Consider the following 14,198-nt stretch of genomic DNA (forward strand, 5'->3'; position numbering starts at 1 on the left):
ATCTTCTCAGCTTATCTGTTTCCCCCTTCCCTTCCCTTCCCTCCCCTTCCCTTCCCTTCCCTTCCCTTCCCTTCCCTCCATGAATTCCATTCACTAAAGTGTCCACTGCACATCAGAAGCATTCACGTAAGGTGAAGGAGCAAGTGAACAGATATTTGGGCACTGAATATCAACTTGTGCATGTTATTGTAGTAACTGCATATGTGCATATGTCAGTGTTTACTGACTAAAGAACAGAGAAAGTTCTCATTAGTTTAATTCTTCTATGATGTATGATATGCACCAATCCATTGCAGACACTACTTCCTAAGTCCTGGACTAATGAAAGAGAATAAAATATATTAAGGTATTGAGTTTCCTGTGTTTCAAAAGACAGTCTATTGCTTACTCTGTTTATAGATTTAAGACAGGTGGCACGTTTTCTGCTGTACATGCCTCTCCTTCTGTATTGGTAAGGTTTTTTTTTCTTTCCAGTAAACAAAAAATTATACATCTTAGAATCCTAACAACTGGTTTAACTTTCCATATTTGACAGTGTAGACATGTACTGTAAGCACTCCTCAAGTACTTTTTTTTGTTTGTTTCAGCATTTTAGTGACATGACATCTTCATACAGCCTAAATGCTGCTGCTCCACTAGAAACAGAAGTGAAAGGTGCATCATCCCCAGAAAACCAAAATAACTTCAACACATTCTACCCAGATTATAAACAAAATCATCAGGCTTTAGAGCTGCATGGTAAGGCACAAAACAGCACAGGTAATATCTTGAATTACTAGGAAAATGTGTCTCCTTGAAACCAAGTGAAAATATGAGTGTATTAGAATCTTTATCTTCTAATCATGGAAAGGTCAGTTTTTCTGAGGAGACAGGCAGCAATTGAAACGCTCAATGGCATCCTGGTTTTCTGTAAAACGTAGGAAAATAAGGTAATTTTTCATTCTCCAAGAAGAATTATTCACATTTTTCTCTACTAGGAACATCTATCATGCATTCTGAAGCCATAATTCCTCCATTGACTCATCATCAGGTTTTTTTTGACTCTGATCTTCCAAGCTATATGCAAAACAAATCGTGTTCTTCAGAAGTAATTACAAGAAGGAAGCAGAATTTCTTTGCTGTGCCAAAGGACTGTGAAGATTTTTCTCATCTAGATGTTACGAATTCTCTTCATGTTCAAACACAGCCTTTCAGGACACACTACAGCGCTGATCATTCTTCCAAAAATTCTGAAAAGGAGGATTTCTTTGCAACTTTCAGTGACTATGCACCTCAGGAAAGCTCTAAGAGTTTTCTAGAAGAATTTAAAGACACAACATTTAAGAGCCCAGAATTTTTGATTGACCAGACCCCATGGAATGACTCTTCATCCACAGGCCCATATGATTCATTTGCATCTGATGGTTTTCTCTCTAATTTTTTTGTTGACCCAGAGGAGCTTCAAAGTCTGAATTTCCACCAAATAGGTAGAGAATCTAAAAGAAAAAGAAAGCAAAGTCCACCATTCTTATGGACAAAAGAGAAATATAGAACAGGTATGTCCAAAACAAGAAGAATTTGCTGAAATTCTGTTTGTAACTCAACTGGGAACAGGTGTCTATGTCTAGATTTTGTAATTTCTTCAAATAGTTGTTAAATCCAATCCAACACAGCAGTTGCACATTTCCTTTACTAAAAAAATTACTTGCATATATATTTTTTCTGTGATAAAAGGTTCCTAAACATTCCTGAGCATAAAGAATATTTAAAAAAATAAATAGAACTGTGTTACTGCCATTATTGTTCCTTGGTAAAATATTGAAAAGTGCACTTCTCCAATATGGTAAGCATCAGCTTCTCTCTTTGACAGTGCCTGAAATGTGCATAATAAACATGCCAGAATTACTGTAAGAGTTATAGGAAAAATTAGTTTGTAAACACCACTTTTGACAAAAACGTAGAAAAGACTGGAAAGTATTTTCTCTAAAGGACACAAAGTAGGTTCATTAAATTTAGACAGTGAAATTTAGACACCACTAATGTGTTTTGCTGTTGGCATTAATGGAGTAAGAATTTCACTCTGACAACTTTCTAAGTTTGTTTCATACAGTTCTCTTATTCTTGGAATATTTTTGTTTAGCTAGCATCTCCAGAGCTAAACTCTCCATCTTGAAATCATTCCAAAGCATATTTCTTCAGATGGATAGTATAGTGTGTACTTCAAAACTTTGTTCACCCTGAAGGTGTCTACAGTCCTTACATAAAATCTTCAGGCTTCTCTTTTTTTGTAGTTTTCTTATCCCTGCTTTACTATCTCAAATATAGCTAGCTTGAGACCTTTTTTGGTAAGCCATAATAGGTATCCATGGAGTCTTAAAAGTAAGAAAGCATCACTAGTCCCTGTTAAGCCCCCATTAGTCCCTAAATATTGCTGTATTATACATTGTAGTATTTTTTTAATTCTGCTGCTTCCCTGTAGGTGAAGTGCCACATTCTTTGAAAATCCAAGGTTAAACTTCTTAAATGAAGTGCCTCACTCCTAGTATAGATGATTTAATTTATGTTTTCTCTGTTGCTGCCTGTTAAATCTCTTGATGGTACAGCAAGGTCACCACAGCATTAAAATGCTTTCGCTAATTGGATCAGACTCATTCATGAACACACAAGTAACTAATTGATATCGTTATGTTTTATGGGCTGCTTAAGGCAATTATGGAAGTAAAGAGAGGAAAAGTTAATTGGATATGGTGAACTGCTTTTAATTGTCAGCCTATGTAAATTAAAATGTTCTTGCAGAAACTCTGAACAGACCTGTTGCCTCTTCATTGGGATTAAAATTGAGACCTGGAGTATTGCTGGGTAGTTAAAAGTATTTCGGTAACCTGTAATTGGCACTGATAGTATATAATTTTAAATACAGTAGTTTCGGTAGGATCAGGACAGATTCTTCTGGTACCACATTTTTACAGTATTCTGAAAACACTATGATCAAGTTTTCTGTAATACTCTTGACCAGGAGGGCAAAGGTATACTTAAATCTGAATCAAATCAAAAAAGGAAAAGTGATTTTTCATTTAGATTTTGGAAGAATAGGCTTATTTTATGTTATTATTCATTAGCCAGTGGAAAAAGAAGTATACTAGATAGTTGTGCACGCTAATGCAAAAAAACACCTTAATACAGTGAAAGTATTCTAAAATCCCAAATTCAAGAAATGTGAAATCCCGAGTTTAAGAAATATGTACAGAGTCAAGTTAAAAAGACATATTTGGAACACCCAGGGATTTCTTCAGGCTTCAGCTCAAACTTTTATTAAACCAGAAGCAATTAATGTAATATGCTGTGCCAGTATTTCCACTGGAACAGATTAAATCCTTAGGTCAGTGTTAAAGTTTTCTGATGATACTTTTTGTGAAGACTAAATAGAATTTTCTTACAGTAACTTATTTTGAATAAGCAACTACTCAAATATTTTATTGTAAAAATACTTGAATCTTAAGAATGTAAATAACTTTTTTAAAAACTTAGAAACATGAACATGTCTCTGGTTAAAAAAAATTAACTTTCACAATAACTGCATAGTGTAGTATTAATGAACTAGAAATAAGCATTAAAACCTTTACTGAACTATTGTGGCATAGTGCATTAAGCATAGTACAAGTTGATGTATTTATTTTGTATAAGGTCCTGTATTATTATTACAGGATGATATGCATCAAACTGGTCAGTAGTAGTAAATAATAGTTAATATTAATGTGTACACATTTAATTTTATGGCAATCGATACTTTTCATACAAAGAATACTGGCTAAAGCTAAAGTCTGTTACTGCTTCTGAGAAACACATAGTTAAGTCTGCATACGTGTTGTATTTGTCGTTTATCATACGTACATTTATCTTTCCACATTTTTCCCAGATTTAGGATTTGCAGAAGTACCAGAGTTCAAAAAAAGGAGACTGACATATGAAAGAGTCCCTGGAAGAAGCGATGGACAAACACGTCTTAAATTCTTTTGAATAGAGTGGAGATTTGCATCCTACACATACTTTTTTAAATTCTTAAGCTCTTTGAAGTGAAATAGCTTAAATTCATTTCTTTGTTCATTTTTAGAGAGAAATTAGGGTTTGGATATCCTTACTAAGTTCAGATTTCTTTTCTGTGTTTTTAAAATTTTACTTAACAAACTAGTTGCTTGAACCAGGAGAATTACTGCTTCTCTGTTTGTTCTCATGGGCCATATAAAGGTACTTCATCACTCTTTATACAAAAAATAAAATATGAATTAAAAAAAACAGACACTGAAGCTCATAGATTTTTCAAGGCACCTATGTTTGCTCCCTGAGCAGGCAGCTTTCCAAATTTAAATATGGACTAGATCTGCCAGAATCTCAAGGCTGCTCATAAAGTCATAGAGCTTTCTTGCACTTGCAGCTGTGACCCTTCCCATTTGTCCCTTGGACTCAGCTCCACTTCTTTACTTCTGACAGCTCCTTTAGAAGCCTTGTGATGAGTTCCTGAACTGCTTTTAATCATAATCAAGCTACATAAGCAACCTATTTGTTTTATGGACAACGTGTGAAAGATATATTGAAATTTAGGATTCTAATAGATTTGATTCAGAGAATTAAGCTGTGACCCTAGCTCTCTGCATAATCTCTTGGAGGTCATTTGCTGGCATCCACATTCTTCAGCCTACTACAGTGCATTGGCAAGTAGGGAGATGAGAGCCATCTGGGAGGCAGTGTCAGTTACTGTATATAGGCTACAGCTGGAAGGGGTAAGAGATTTAAAAAAAAAAAAAGACATCTCCGTTGCAAGCTACAGAAGAGAGAGGATAGAATAGTACCTGCACTCTCACATTCTATCAAAAGATTTGGCAATGAAACTGGAAAGTTGTGTGGGAGCAGCGGTAGACAGTAACTCCATACTGCTGCAGGAATGCATACACGGTTTGCAGAGGGCACGCCTGCCAGCTCCAGAATGTCAGTGTCTGTTCAGTGGCCTTCAGCTGAGATGATTCAGTTTTCAAGCTCACAAATCTTTTTAAGTTTGATGCAATAACGGAAAGGAAAAAAAAAAAAGAAAAAACTTCCATGTTTATGCTTGCAGTAAAATATTTTATTGATATTGAACCTTCTTTAAGCCCATATTCACTATTTGGATAAATAAAACCAGCACTTAGGGGAGAAAGCTTTGCTTTCTCAGAGAAAATGGAGTTCCGAGTTTTAGCTGAGGATTCCTAAAGACTATGATGACAGCAGTAATAGCAATTTTAGTTCATAGTAATATCCCCAAATTATTTGTACCCAAATGGTTTGCAAGACTTTAGAAAACACCTTTCAAGTGTAACATAAAAAGTCTTCCAGCAGAATTGCAAACAAGCCAGCGTTTCCCTATCTTGCCCAGAATAAAAGAAAGACTTAAATAAAAATTGCGGTTTGCTTACTATTTCTAGCCCATTTTTGTGGTCACTTAACCTAACCGTTTTCCATCTCTTTGCATCATGGGTTTGGCTTTGTTTTTCAGAACTGTGTCCCAAATTGCCAGGCCCAGGAATCTGTTCTTTTAAGAGTGCAGCTCTACAAAGTCTCGATTACAGATGACCAGAGTGGAGAAAATTACAGCTTCCTCTGCCAGGCTACGTATTTATGTCCTCCTCTCCCGCTGGCAAAGGCTGACACTAGAACTTTCATATGAACAGTCATGGAAGACTAGCTCAGATAACCTATAGATCACTTGGAAAACAGAGGCATCTTGCCTACGTTAAATACATAAAAGAAAATTCAAGTGCTGTCTGCATTAAGTTTCCATTAGGTAGAAAAAATGTCAGTGTACAGTTAGTTACTGGTAATGTAGTGGAATATAATGAAAAAGGCTTGCAATGACCAGTTGTTTTTTACTGGATTTGTTTATGGCACTCAGTATCTCACTGATTTGTACACATGGACAAATTTATCACATGACATTCTCCCCTCTCCTCCCACCTCTTTAATGTGGAGGAAAATTACTATTGCACTATAAAGATGCACCTTTTTTTTTTTCCCCCTCCTAAATCATCTATAACTAGGAAGAATTAGGAAGCCAAGAATGCTCGGAGAAAAAGATGCAATACAAAAACTAATCCCCAGTCCTCCATCAGCAGGTAGGGACACTCCCTTCTTTGATCAAATCTGTAAACTGCTGAGTGACCAGGCCAGTAGCAGCTGTAGATGGAGAAGGGCCCTGCTGATGGACTGTGAGAGGTGACGGCGAGGAAAGGGGCCTTGTGGCTGATGTGAGGCACTTGGCGTCCAGACGTGCACGCTCGCTTCATTTGCTTTTGGTGGGCGCCCTGTGGGACCTGCTGCTGTGGGACTGGTATGAAGGCCTCTGCGCAGTGTGTGGAGAGTTGAGACCTCAGCAGACAGCCGTCTTGGATGGTCTTTGGTGAAGGAAGCTAAGAGGTTGCTGTCCACTGTTGTCCACCCTGCTGCAGATTACGCCTGCAGGGTAGAGCAGGGGCAGCAACAGGCAATGCTTGTCCCTGCCTAAGCCATCCCGGCGTTCGGCGAAGGACTGCAAACCCAGGTACACCTGCAGCTGGAGACGAGACGGCATTCTGTTGGCTGGGCAGGTAAGAGACACCCTGCTCTGCTGCCTGCAGAAGCAGATGGCTGCCCGGGCTCATTTGTCAGGTTCCTTGATTACCTCCAAAAGGGGACCTGCAAAAGCTGAGCTGCTAAGATGCAGGCTGCTCCATTTAGCCAACACAAAATAACCAGCAGCGGCACACTTCATAAAACTGACTCTCCACAGGAGCCCGAGAGCCTCAAGGCCAACCAGCCCTGCTCTGGAGCTCGTTCTGGCCTCCGACTTTTGTCACAGACCATGCCTGGGGAGGGCAGAGGTGGCATTGCTGTCACCCCTCTCCCTGCTTGTACCCCGCAGCACAGCTGCAGGCTGCCCTGAGAGCAAAGGGGTGCGGCAGGCACGCTCCTCCCTGAGTCTGGAATCCGCGTCTTCCTGCCTTGGGACTGCAGAATAACCACCCCGCTCACAGTGCACCGGGGTGGAGCGCTCGCCAGCCACCTCACAACCGCTTCACAGGTCTTTCTGTCCGCTGCTGGTGCAAGACATGGACGCAGTCAAGACTTGCAGCACGCTCGCACAGTGCTGCTCCTCCAACACGCCTTGACCGTGGTGCTCCAGGTACCAGATGGAGCGGTGCAGGGCAGCCAACAGACAACGGCAGCGGCCTGGCCTGGCTAGCAGCGGCTGCTCTCCCCTGCACACCGTCATCTGGCAGGTCCTTATGCCAGCTCAGCAGCCACTCCAGAACCCAGCTCCAAGTGAGGACGCTAAGCAGGAAAGGGTACATGGCAGGGGGGCCAGGGGCGAGGAGGAGCAGGGATGGGAGGAGGCTTTACGGTGGGAGGTAAATATGAAGAGCTTTGCCTGTGAGGGAGTGGCCAGCAGCCAGATGCCAGCTGTTCAAAGGCATTTGATGCCAACTGTCACCCCTCTCCCTCCCCAACTTGAGCATTTTGACCTCCGCCTGCGCCTCTGATCACCGCTGTGCAAGCAAGAATAACCCGGCTTCCTCTAGACTTCCGCAGTGTGTGCACGTGTCGACTACTAAAAGAAAACCTGCCATCTTCGAATAGCCTACAATGAAAGGAAGCCAGAGCGTAGAAAAGCTCTTAAGGAAGGATGTCCTCCTCTGCATTTAGAGGCACAATACATATTGGCAGTATTATGACTCTTATTTCAGTGTCTTCCTACAGCACGGCAAAGCATGAAAATCTTTCAACAAAGACCGAACTGCCTCGAGGACACTCATTGCCCCACTTCAGTTAAAATTAATGAAAAATTAATACTCGGATTGCAATCTTCTTCCTTACAGTTTCAAAATGTGTAAATGAGCCTGGTAACATTGTTACTATTTACCACAAAAAATTTACTATTTACCGCAAATAGATGTATATCGCATTTTTCTACTAATAAGACACATTTTCTAAAAAACCAACAGCAACCTTCTCTTCCCAAAAAGCCAAATATCTTGAGGCCTCCCCTCCCACTGTAAAATCAAAGTATCCTCTTCCTTACAATATCTGCTCTTTTTTACAACTAAACAGCGAGTTCAAAGCCAGTAGGGACCAAACTTCTAAAAAATTAATACAAACAACAGAAAGTAGACAAAATTAAAAACCTAATAAAAAAGTTATTTGTCCTTGTAAAAGTGCTCTATAAAAACCTGAAGGCAAATGACCAAGCATATTTTAGTAAGTTTTTTGTTTGCAAACCTTGACAATTATGCATGCAACTGTCTTTGGGTGTTCATGGATTTTTAGTGTCTGCTTAGTCACATTTTAAACACGTCAAGGAAATTCCACCACAGCAGTACCTTTGCAAATATATTTAGAAGTAGTATTACAGATTAGAAGTTGTAAGAAACATGCCTTAGGAATCAAGCCTGTGCTACACATTGTGCCTGGCAGTTTCTAGTATCTGTCATTTATGAACTTAGATGCACTTGAAAAAAAATTGTAGTTCGTTCTGTGTCTTGCTAATGGAAGCAAAATTCCGCCTGAGAACATTAGTTCAGTACTAACAGCATCTAGTTTTATATGTTAACAATTCACTTTTCAGATATTTTATTTTGGAAAAAAAAAAATAGTTTTTACTATCATACCAGTGTAAAAGTTTACCAAGATAGAACTAAGTAATTTGGTAAAAATCCATGTATTTTTCTTTTCTAAAATGTAAACTTCTCAAGTAATATTTGTATAGTTAGCATAGTGTCATGACTGTGGTGAGGATTATGAAAAGAGCAGGAGTTACATTAAAAACCTTTAAGAACATCAGCAAAAGGTAGTGAAGTACAGATACACAAGAACAGACAGATAAATATCTAGGACATGGTTTTAGCCACACAAAAGTTCGGACACAGAGAGAGACTCTTCTTGTGACGGAAAGGCAGTTGTTATTCACGTCATGCTTGAAGGCAACTCTCCGATGACTTTCCCTATAAGAGGAAAAAAAGGTTCATTACATGCTGGTAATTCTTCTTAAGTCAGTACATTTCTCTTAGAAATTATAACACAAAAGCTTCTTTGCACTGAGAAAAACTGCATAACCACTTTCTTTTGTTGGATGTTGGCATCCTTGAATATTGTAACATTTTTAAATAGGCTTTTCAACTTTGCTCTCAATTTTTATGATCCTAAGATAACTAAGTAATAATAATAAAGTAGGTAATTGATCAGCAAAAGATGACTAAATGACATCTTGGGCTGAGCTATGCATTTCTAAAAGTATCATAAATTAACAACCAAACTCAAACTTGAGAAAATATTTTGTATCCTCTCTGGATGATGCAATCAAATGTGAATCCAAGAAATATACACACACACACAAAAAAAGGCAGAAAGGCTGCTTCAATAACAGAACGACATATGCAACATCACTATCAATTTTATCTTATTTGCCGGAAGAATGAAGGGTAGCACCTAAATTGAGAAATTCTTGATTTTAATTAAATTAATTTTAATGAAATGCTTGTGCTTTCCCCTGCAAAGTTTTTCCAGAAGAGCATCACTTATTCTCTCTCTTCAGGTTCAATCCTGTTTTGTCAAGCCTATGTAGCAACAATAAAAACCACACTATTGATGGGGCACAAGGACAACTGCAAGCTCAGGAGCCCTGGCAGCAGGAAGGGGGAAATTTTACAAGTACTTTATGTTCTAGTTTAAATTCTGCACTTAAAGAAAACATTCATTTTCACTTTGACAGCACTCTCAAAGAAAGAGCAGAATTCAGTGGTTCCTCCTCTCTCTGCAGTTTTTTCAGCTCTTTAGCAGGAACTATTTTTTTTTTTCTTTTAGAGAAGAGTAACCCCTTCTGAACATCCTACTTCCACGTTTCTTTGTCATGCAGAAGAAATAAGATTTTCCAACAAAAGTTACGGTGTGATCCTGCCCAAGACTACTAGCACACATGGTTTTTCTTCCTCCTGCTGCAATCACTGGTATCTGTGTGGCAGAGGGGAGAGACAAGAGCGGGAATCACGGAACCAGATCCCTGAAATTTGTGAACTCCGGACGGTCGCCCACCCACCCTGCAGGTGTTGCACAGGTACAAGCAACGCAGTGCACCGAGGCAATGTTGAAGGAAAATCCCATCCTTTAGACCTGAAAAAAGGTTACGAAGGGCTCCTCTCTGCTTCCACCGCTTTTGGTGCTGTACCAACAACAGAAAGAGCCTAAGGACAGACACAGACAAACAAACTGCCATGTGACGTTGAAGACAAAATGTATTTTAACAAAGCTCTCGCTTAAGCTGTGAGCTAGTCATGAGAACACATGCAACTGCCACAGTTTTGTCTTACTTCTTGAAGCTGGATACTTGACCGCTTTTTACGTCTGGCTGTGTCGTAACACCACTGTGTGTCACAGACAGTTTTTATTATTTTGGATGCTGCTAATGACCCTAGAGCTGCTCAAACACAAAAATGAACCAACCAAAAAAAACCAACTCATAAACAAAACACCTCTAGAAAGAGCTGTAAGAAAGAGACATGCTTCAATTGCCAGACCTAAAAGAAACAGAAAACAATTTGTGGAGCCAGCAGAGAAGTGATGAACACTTCGCTACCAAGAATGCGACATTCAAACGACTATCACCATATGCCCTTGCCCCTCCTAGGGCTTGAGTTTCAAATCAGAGTTGTTGTCGTGGTATCTGTGACTTTATTACCTGATTTCAGAGTAGAGCACAGGATCGGGGTTCTCGAAAGGGATTGCTCCCTGCAGGAACCCCAACAAGCAGGGCATCTTTGCAGGCATTTTGCATACAGTACTGCTGGAGCTCTGCAGCTGCCTGAGAGACCTGTGTAAAGGAAAAAAAAGAAAAACAAATCCAGAGAGGAAACTAACTCATTCACAAGCATCTATTAGGCATTTCCTCTTGAAGAACCATTATCAAACAGAGCTGGAGAGCAGCCAAGTCAGCTCTTGGATTCTAAAACACCCAAGTAAACCAGCACAGACACACATTTAAAAAGCTGTGCTGAAACACGTGTGAAATACCACGCCAGTGATGAGCCAGAGGAGTGTAGAGGACCAAGGTGCAAGTGTGATGGAATTTGTCCTCATTAAAATGAGGCACAGGGCCGTGACCACACTGTTTTCCAATCTACTGTACTGTTTTCAGGACTATATTTGAACTCTTACATCCTCAGATAATTCACAGAAAGGATTTTCATTTCCAAACTGTTAAGCAACACAGAGGGTAACAACTAGTGAAAGCAAAAAGATGAGGATGAACAGATTTTTAAGTCCAAGCTGCCACCTTCCCCTGGCAATGAAGCCAGAGCTTCAAATCCACACTCTGGGCCACAAAGAGGGACAGTTCAGAGCTGCAGAACAAGCCCATGAACCCAAAGGCACAACACCTCTAGCACTGAACTCCCCTGCTCTCTCTGGACGGCAGGTCAGTCCTGTATTTGTGAAGGAACACGTAGGGGAATTCCCAATTTCTCAGACACGCTGCAGGGAACTGTCAAAATCCATGCTGTCTGCTACATTTTTTATAAAAGGAAGTACTGACCATATTGGTGGGAATACAAGTTCCCCTCTGACCTCACCTCTGCCTTCATTACAGGACTCCTGAAATACTGGTTTTTTCTTCCTACACATCTTTGCAGCGTAGCCAGCAGAGGGACGAGACAGTAGCCAGAAGGACCATCCATGCTTCCCAGCCTCCTGACTGAAGAGGCCACCCAGAAGCCCTGATGGGATTTGTTTCTGGGCCATCCCACCTAACAGTACTTGGAAGTGGGTGGGAAATCTGGCCCAGCGCAGGCTTTCGTTTGCTATTTCGCTGCTGTCCTGTTCACCATCTCCCAGCTCTCCTCCAGGACGCTCATCCTGGTAGCCGCCCAAATTTACCCAGCAGTTGTCAGCAATTCAGGGGGTTGTTAAGAGAAGCATTTTCCCACACTCTCCCAGTTCTCTCAAGCAGAGTACAGGGAGAAGCATCCACAGCAAGGATCCCAGCTAGTCAGTGGGCTTTGTCACTCCTCCCTTCCTTGAGGAGAACCTCTCTCTGGAGGCTGCAGAAGTCTCTCCCCCCTTGGATCTCCCTGCAGCATTAGCACCCTTGCCTCCACCATGGTGCCAACCCCCTGCTGGGACCCGACTATGTGCCACACAGCTATCAGGCAGAGGTGGCACTTGCCACTGTTCAGGCCAAGGTTTTTCCTGGGAAAACGAGCAGAGAGTCGTTCAGGACTAACTGCACAGTTCCTCACTGTGTCTCCTTGCACTTCGCCACCAAAATCTGCAGCTCGCACTGAGCTATGTATATCCTGGTGCTCCTGGAAGGATACAAACCTGATTTTTGGCACCTGCATGAGAATCATTCATACAGCAGCAGACTGTTGTTCTAGGCTGCCCAGGGAGATGGTGGAGTCACCATCACTGGAGGTGTTCAAAAACATGTGGACATGGCGCTTCAAGATATGGTTTAGTGGGCATGGTGGTGTTGGGTTGATGGTTGGACTTGATGATCTTAAAGGTCTTTTCCAACCTTAATGATTCTGTGATTCTGTGGTTCTGTGTCTACTCTCAGCCCTACCTATGCCCCTATAACATTCTTCACTCCTCCCGTTCGCACAGAAAGGACATGCGTTTCTGCTGTATTTCATCACAGGACAGACACGCTCCCTGTGGCAGCCTCCTGCGTGCAAGACGTGTGTGGGTACTTCTTTCCTACTTCATTTCCTCTTTCTGAAAATATTGTTCCTGTCTGCTTTTTCAGCTGGCAGGGTAAACAAAATCACCATTGGAACTCGGTAATATGGGAAGTATTTTTAAAAATCCTTTCACATACAGCTTCCATCTGAGAACACATTGTCTATTCATAGTAGCCAAAACAATGTTTTTCTCCTATCTCAGTGTCTGCTAAAACTGATCCAAGTAGTTTTTCACCAGCTGAATATTCCTCACTGTTTTTACACCACATGTCAAGAAACTCAGATGATGCTTTTTATTAAATACATTTTTAATCATGCATCATTCCACTTGTAAAAAAGACATGAACAGGTTCCTGAAACAGCAGACCTGGAAAGAGACTGCTGTGCACAATGCTGCAAGAAAGATGAGACTGAGGTCTCGGCAAGACCAAGCCTCCCTGGAGGACAAGAAAACCCTTAATAAATACGTTGCCTTGAGAAGTCCAGCTCCAGAATATGTTACCGCCACAAAGTAACCCCAAATAAACTACAAACCGCATTTTTTTATGCCACTCCCCCCCTTCATAGGGCGGGGGGAAGCAGGGAGGGAGTATATGCCTCAAAATGAGCAGGAATAGAGATCGAGGATGTTGCTGGTGGTATAAAGCAACACACGTTTGGTCAGTCATTTCTCTGTTAGAAGATACCCCTCTTGCCACAAAAGCCTGTGTTTCTACTCTGCATCATGCCGTTTCTCACAGGTGCCGACGGATCACTGTGGTGGTAAACTACAGTTGCCTTTAGTGAATCAAACATCACCTGACTCAGTATTTGCTAATAAAATTTAGTAACATTAATGAATTGATCAGGATGATGTCCAAAAGTCATAGTGGTTTCACCTTGCAATGGACGCTTCAGATTTTCAACAGCCCAGGACAGGAATACTGAGAAAAAGTATTTTGAATTATTTTTAAATCAATTAGCAGCTCGATGTTAATTCCTGCAGCTCAATGTACTGGCACCATTGTTAGACTTGAGGAAGGTGGTGTTCTGTGACAGTCCAGAGAAAAATGGCGAATGCATGGAGATGATGAGGGAAGAGGACAATGCAGGATAAAAATTAATTTGACCAAGAGGTGGAGGATGCCCCATGCCCGGAAACATCCCAGGTCAGGTTGGACGGGGCTCTGAGCAACCTGATCTGGTTGAAGATGTCCCTGCTCACTGCAGGGGGTTGGACTAGATGGCCTTTGAAGGTCCCTTCCAAACCAAACCATTCTGTGACTATGATTCATCACTTCACAGCTCAGGCTAGATTTTGTGCGTCATTTTCACAAAGCAGTTGTGGACACACATACCCCCCTCCACCTGCTGGGAACCAAGAGCTGGCTTGGACAGGTCCGCATGCGTGAATGTGGGCTGACAGAGGAGAGGAAAAAAAAAATTAAAACAAAAAAAAAATCCCCCAAAGCCGAAACCAAACGCCAGGAGCTGTCAGAAAACAGG

General features: G+C 41.1%; 2 protein-coding genes across 2 annotated transcripts in view; one reads left to right on the top strand and one right to left on the bottom strand.

Moving 5' to 3' along the window:
- Nucleotides 1–3,996, top strand: part of LOC104623605 (chromosome unknown open reading frame, human C9orf84) — a gene marked incomplete at its 5' end in the record, with an annotated part of 41,722 nt that extends 37,726 nt beyond the window's left edge. The window contains 3 exons of the mRNA XM_010290744.1: nt 588–759; nt 978–1,535; nt 3,896–3,996. Coding sequence (XP_010289046.1) covers nt 588–759; nt 978–1,535; nt 3,896–3,996 — 831 coding nt within the window. The remainder of the gene's footprint in view (nt 1–587; nt 760–977; nt 1,536–3,895) is intronic.
- A 6,724-nt stretch (nt 3,997–10,720) lies between these two features.
- GNG10 (guanine nucleotide binding protein (G protein), gamma 10) lies at nt 10,721–11,708 on the bottom strand. Its single transcript, XM_010290745.1, has 2 exons — nt 11,604–11,708; nt 10,721–10,846 (listed from the first exon to the last, which is right to left on the bottom strand). Exons 1-2 carry the CDS (start codon nt 11,706–11,708, stop codon nt 10,721–10,723), a joined length of 231 nt encoding a protein of 76 aa, XP_010289047.1.
- Between the last annotated feature and the right edge of the window lie 2,490 nt (nt 11,709–14,198).

Source organism: Phaethon lepturus, unplaced genomic scaffold, assembly GCF_000687285.1.
Source record: "Phaethon lepturus isolate BGI_N335 unplaced genomic scaffold, ASM68728v1 scaffold6337, whole genome shotgun sequence".
Lineage (NCBI taxonomy): Eukaryota > Metazoa > Chordata > Aves > Phaethontiformes > Phaethontidae > Phaethon > Phaethon lepturus.

Excerpts from the sequence above, each read along its gene's own strand:
- GNG10 (XM_010290745.1), bottom strand. The coding sequence starts at position 11,708 with ATGGATGGTCCTTCTGGCTACTGTCTCGTCCCTCTGCTGGCTACGCTG. Across the intron at positions 10,847-11,603 it reads GTCCTGTAATGAAGGCAGAG|GTCTCTCAGGCAGCTGCAGA; the intron begins GTGAGGTCAGAG and ends TCCTTTACACAG.